The sequence below is a fragment of the Mirounga angustirostris genome, unplaced genomic scaffold (assembly GCF_029215605.1).
Source record: "Mirounga angustirostris isolate CCGP_5_RB_7025 unplaced genomic scaffold, mMirAng1.0.hap1 SCAF_9, whole genome shotgun sequence".
In the NCBI taxonomy this organism is placed as follows: domain Eukaryota; kingdom Metazoa; phylum Chordata; class Mammalia; order Carnivora; family Phocidae; genus Mirounga; species Mirounga angustirostris.
The window spans coordinates 5499848-5505996 of NW_026991717.1; the positions used below are offsets into that span (position 1 = coordinate 5499848).

Genomic DNA, 6149 nt, shown 5'->3' on the forward strand with positions numbered 1-6149 from the left:
GTCCTGGCCGGGACGCCGCGGGTGGGGGGCACGCGGGCCGTCTCTGTCCTGGCTGGAGGATGACAGTGCCGGCGTTTGCGGGACGTTGTCTGTTGTACATGCCTCCTAACCTGCACTGTTTTCCCCTCTTGCTGCTCCTTCCAGAAGACTCGAGTACCAGCCTGTTCAAAGACCTCAGCAGTGCGCTGGCGGGCATGCCCGAGGTCGGCCTGAACATGGACACTTCGTTTCCATTGGAAGAAGAGCTCCAGATTGAGCCCCTGAGCCTGGACGGACTCAACATGTTAAGTGACTCCAGCATGGGCCTGCTTGACCCCTCTGTGGAAGAGACGTTTCGAGCCGACCGACTGTGAGCAGACGGGAACGGGCCACGAGCATTTCCTGCTGCAGGAGCGGTGCGAGAACGACGTGGCTCGGAGCCAGCTGCCCCCCGGGGCTTGCGTGATCTCGGGCTCCGGACACGGAAGGAGCCAAGTCCGTGAGTCCCCGCGCTCCGACGACGCCCCGTCTCGCACCCCGCGGCTCACTGCACACCGCGGAGCCGTGCCCTGCCCCTCGGGCGAGCGGGCTGCTCGGAGCTTCCGATGACTCCCTCGTCACTGAGACCAGTACACCCTTTCCTTGGCCGTCCAGTCCGTCGATGTGTAAAAGCAGAGCAGAACCGTGGAGCAGGCCGCAGCAGCGTTGCGAGGCGCTCGGAACCACTGACCTTAGTCCACACTGAAGGGGGGCCTGGCCTGCGAGGCACGGAGGGGCTGCGGGCCTCGGGGGTTGGCTCCGCTTCGAGCGACCGTAGCGCAGCACCGCGAGGCCTTCCCCGCTGCGCCGCTGACCACACGTGCCCGGATCACCCAGGTGCCTTAATGCCAATATGAAGAATCTTTACCACGACTTCAAGAACTGATTTGAGTTAAGCAAACTGAACGCTCATTTGTTTTCTCCAAGTATGTAATCTCCTTTCTGCTGCTTCAGTACACCTTTTCCTGTGGACAAGGGGAAAAGGAGGACTGTTTTATTCAGTCACTGAAAAAAAACCAATGCCCCGGTGATGGACGAGCGTGAAGAGAAAAGGGCTTCCTCTCGATGGGGGGCGGGAAGAGAGGAAGGCCGTCGGTTTCTCGCCGACCCACGATGTCTTCCAGATGCGCTCCAGACCAGCGCAGGCCTCCCTCTCCGCAGGCCGGCCGCAGGGATGCTGGGGTCCGAGTCAGGCCCTCCGGCCGCGGAGCAGTGGCAGGCGGGAGCTGTCTCTGTGCAGCAGGAGGGTTCGTGTAGCCCCGCTAGACCGGAAGCTCCTTGAGCGCAGGGACTGTGCCTTGTCGGCTACCAAACCCCGAGCACTTAACAAGTGCGGGCACTGGGTAGGTGCTGTGTTACTGCGCCCTGAAGGCGTGAATGAGCAAACGGAGAAATGAATGAATGAATCTGCCCGGCTGCAAGGCAGTCTCATCTCTAGCTAGCCCCATTCCTTGCCAAATCTCAGAGCTTTAGCTTTTCTAACACTTGTGCCTGTGGTTAAGCTAGGCATGCACTTTAATATGCTTCTAACACTAGGTGACCAACTCCACGGCGAGACCGGGCCCCCGTCTCCTCAAGGGTATGCTCCAGAACAGGCGGGTGGAAACTGTCTTCTGAGTGCATCCAGAATGGCTGGGTGCACTGAGGCCTCGGGGCTCCCAGCCAGGCCCCACCTCAAAAGATCGTCCCTTTCAGATCTGTGTTTTGCTCTAAATTGCTTTTAAAAGAGATTCATTCTTTGAGGTTGAAGAAAACATCTACAGTAAAATGAAGGCCTAATTCGTGAAGCCATCATTAGTCATTATTAGTACCTTAGCGTAAAATAGTATGACTGGATTTCCACCACTGCTTGCCTCCTCTGACTTAGCCCCTGACCAGACACCTGCCAGGTGGGTTCGAAGAGCACCTCTGGGGAGGGGTCTGGGCAGTGGGGCAGGATGTGGGCCCGGGAAGACAGGACGGGGAGGACAGGAGCGCTCAAGGAGAGATGGAAGATGCTGGAACTTTTGCCAGACAGCTACTGCCCTTCCAGAAGACACCAGGAGTGTGGCTGAAGGTCACTAGACTCCCCCGCCCAAAGAAGCAAGGCTCTACCGCGCAGGTCTGCATCGGACACATCGGCGCCCCACGGCAAGAAGAGTCTGGAACGGGATTCTGGGCTGTTAACCTCTCCAGACCTCATCCCATTCCTGTCTCCAGAGGGATCACTTTACCTCCAGTCTCGCAAAGAACCCCGATGGCACACCACTGCAGCTTCCCCTGGGGCCCAAGTCCTCAGCCTCACAGTAGCCCCGAATCTCTGCTGTGGAATACAGCGGGGTCCTCGCCTGAGCTCCAAGCCCTGGTCCCAGTGAAATTTTCGAATCCCTTTACCCTGAGGATCTCGGGAGGGCCGTGACTCGTTCAAGTACAAGCCCTTTCCCTGCGGTGGTACATAGCTCCCCGGTGCGCCGAAAGACGTCAGCTAGCTCCGTGCCGCCTTTCCTGGGTCGGAGGCCCCCCAAATCTGACCTGGCCTTTCACACGGGGAATGGTGCTGATGTTAGGAGTTTGGTTTTTTTTTTTAAGTGGTGGTCCCAGCATAACCCACTCGTTGCGCAGTGCCTTACCCGGGGTGGGGGTCCAGCTCTGTCTGCACAGCAGTCCTGCTTACGGCAGGGGAGCAGGGGGCCAGGGACCTACGCGATGAAGTACGCTGCCCCCCCGGGGCAATCTCCCGGTGACTCATGGAAATGGAGGCTCCCAGGAACAGTGACTTGTCCAGGGGGAATATAATGATGACAATAAGGTTTAGCACTGAATTAAGTCTGTCCTTTGGTCCACCAGTCCAGTCTTTTCCTGTGAAAAGGTTTTGGGCATTATCCAACCCACTTGGCTTACAGGGCGTCAAGGACACCCGTGGGCAGGTGTCACTCTGACCTCCAGCGGGTAGGTCTGCCTTCACGGCTACCTTTGCAACAAACCAGGCGTGGTCCTCGGCATCTGAAGCGGCTACGTGCGTCAGAATAAACGATCTTCCGCTATTTAGTCTTGTCACAAGAAATCGACAGCTGTACTACTCTCATTTACTAGCAGTTAAACGGTATAGAACTAAAAACCTATCTGTGTTCCATTTTTTCTTTCTGTACGGTTGTGGTTTTTAGGACACACGGTGTTAGGAGAACATTTTTCTGATCACGCCAAGACCACCATAAATTCTCCTCTGTCCTGTTTCGTTTCTCCTCAGTCTACTGTATATTAGCCGAGCTGAACCCCCGTGTATTCCAGCCCACCCGCATACCTGAAGACGTTTCCGACTCGCTCTCCTTCGCTCTGCGGTGGGACCATCACAGCAACTAATCAGACTTCCCGCCAGTGTCCTAACTCCCAGGTCCCTTGTTAAAAAAGATATTTAAAGATCGGAATTTGTATAAAGTAGCTTCCAAGTTTTATAATACGTCGTTTTACATCTTTCGTAATTAAAAGCAGCACAATAAGGTTGTATCTGCACTTGGTGTTTTTCTTCAGCCTCCGGAGAGATGAACCGGTGGAAAGCTGTCCCTCTTCCCCCCCCCCCCCCCCCCCCCCCCCGCCCCAGCGCAGCTCGGCCTGCAGGCAGGCCTCCTGGTCCTTGGCTTTGGCAGGTCCTGCCCCGGCCCACCTGTCAAGTGTTGTTAATACACGCGCTGTTGCGCCCGCGCCCAAGAGACTGGAGAAGGACATTGGGGCACAGGGTTCCTTCAAAGCCAGGGAGACCAAGGACAGAGGGCAGCCAGGCAGCGCCTCACTCCCTGCCACCCACTGGCAGCCCCCCTTCCAGACCCCTGCTCGGGCCCTCACCTCACACACCTCCCCTTTTGAGGTTCAGGCCACAGATGCGCCTTCCCCAGCGCTCTGCTCTTTTGTACTGACCTCCAGCCGTCCCCTCTTCACCAAGGGCTTTGGCTCTGTTTTCTGCCCCAGTCCTGCCCCCTGCACACTCCAGCAGGGTTCCCAGGCCTATCTCCCCCCGCCCCCCAACAGCCATGCTTCCTTCAGACCCACCAGCCACACCCAGGGTTGTCACAAAGGTGACTGTTCCAAAGTCTTACTCAGAAATCCCATCTTTACCCCAACTTCCTGAGCCACCATGTCTACTCCGGTCCACACACACCCTGTTCTTTGACCCCATGGAGAGTTCTATCCTGGTCCCTGCTCTCAGCCTCCTGTCCTCTCCTGGCTTCCTTCCCTGTCCTGGCCTAGTCCACTGGGCCAGTGGCCTCCACGAACGTGGTCACAGCCCTCCTGCTCTGACCCTCTGCCTTCCCCTGCTGGGAGCTGCGCAGGAGAAAACCGGCAACCCCACACTGTCTGCTGACCTGACCCTCTCCTGCCACGTGGGGTGCTCCAGACCTTTCCTCTCCAGAAGCCCTCATTTCTCTCCTCAGGCGCAGAAATTCCTCACTCACCATGGCTGTGACTGACCTGCTTTTCCTGTGAGGACGCCCTGCCTACCCCAGACCTCATCCCTCTCTGTGGTCTTCCCCGCCAGCCCACTCTCCGTGGTCTTCCCCGCCAGCCCACTCTCCGTGGTCTTCCCTGCCAGCCCACTCTCCGTGGTCTTCCCCGCCAGCCCACTCTCCGTGGTCTTCCCCGTCAGCCCACACATATGCCTTCTCGCCTCCTTGCTGAGAACAAACAGAAGGAAACAAGCCTTCCTCAACCCGGCTTCTTGGACCACAACCTTGTCTGCTTCCCCTCCTGAAAGAGTTGCTCATGTTCCACTCATTCCCTTCTCCTCACATCCACAGCCCCGGCTGCAAACCCCTCTGCCCAACACACCCCCCTGGGCCCCTCCAGTCCCTCTCCTCCTGGCCCTTCCTTGACCCTTCCCTGCCCCTCGAGCCCTGTGGCCACTCACTTTCCTCTCCTTGGCTCCAGTAAACCCCCTTCTTGTTCCCTCAGGTCACACGTCCATCTCCTCTGCGTATCCTCCTCCATTTTCTTCGGATCAACTGCCCAGTCCTCCAAGTTGACGACCCTCACCTTCATCCTCCTACCCCATCTGCCTGTTAGCTCAGGTTCACCCGCACTCCATCCCATGTCGCCTGCTGCCCTTGTCCTTTGTAGATCTCTGTGCACCAGCAAGCACTCAGAATCAGCCTTCGACACCCACCTTCCCCACGGGGCTCTAGCCCGCGAGGACAGGGGCCATGCCTGTGCACTTGAAGTCTCTATCTCCGAGCCTGGCATGTAGGCGCTCAGTAAATACGCTTAAACTGCCCACTCCTGCATGCTCCCTCTCAGACCACAGCCTCTACCCTGACACGAAAGCTGGACGTGAGCCATCCTGCACCCTCGTCCCCCTTCACTGCTCAGAGCCAGCCTGAGTCCCAGGGCTGTCTCAGCCCCCATTCCCTCTCCGCTCAGCCTGGCAGGGACTTCCCATCTGTCTGCCTCCTCATCTCCAGCTCCGTGACACGGCCTCTACCTGCCCCCAGAAATCTAAAGTGATGGATTTTACTTTTATCTGTGTGCCTCAGTGTTCCTATCTATAAAATGGGACAATAAGCACCCCCCCAACCCCCGCACACCACCATTTCATAGCGCTGTTGAGGGTATAATAAACTCACACAATTAAAGGACCTGGAATTGTGCCCAGCACATGGTAAACATTCAATAAATATCAATTATTGGGCGCCTGGGTGGCTCAGTTGGTTAAGCGACTGCCTTCGGCTCAGGTCATGATCCTGGAGTCCCGGGATCGAGTCCCGCATCGGGCTCCCTGCTCGGCAGGGAGTCTGCTTCTCCCTCTGACCCTCCTCCCTCTCATGCTCTCTGTCTCTCATTCTCTCTGCCTCAAATAAATAAATAAAATCTTTAAAATAAATAAATAAATAAATATCAATTATTATAAGTATTACTTGTTGCGTGAGTATGCTGTCCTTCCAAAGACAGGAGGCACAAATCTTTAGTAGTACTGAACCTGTATAATGCTTGCTTTGAAATACCAAATCTTAGTACAGAGAGGAATGTTTTAAACTGATCTTATGAACATCCTGTTTGCCCAATGAATGCGGTACCCTTTGCAAGTATGGAAATGAGGGTTTTACAATAAGCCTGTCACATGTGACCGTGTCCCAGTGTGGACACTAGATGGAGCTGAGACCATA

At 56.2% G+C, this 6149-nt stretch overlaps 1 protein-coding gene across 4 annotated transcripts in view; it reads left to right on the forward strand.

Moving 5' to 3' along the window:
• The window catches only part of CRTC3 (CREB regulated transcription coactivator 3), a 100958-nt gene extending 97457 nt beyond the window's left edge, over nt 1-3501 (forward strand). For 3 of the 4 annotated variants that reach the window (XM_045899364.3, XM_054513300.2, XM_045899362.3), the window contains one exon: nt 145-3501. In XM_045899364.3, coding sequence (XP_045755320.1) covers nt 145-353 — 209 coding nt within the window. In that variant the 3' untranslated portion in view covers nt 354-3501. The remainder of the gene's footprint in view (nt 1-144) is intronic. The other variant, XM_045899363.3, reaches the window with a different exon arrangement.
• The last annotated feature ends 2648 nt before the right edge of the window (nt 3502-6149 follow it).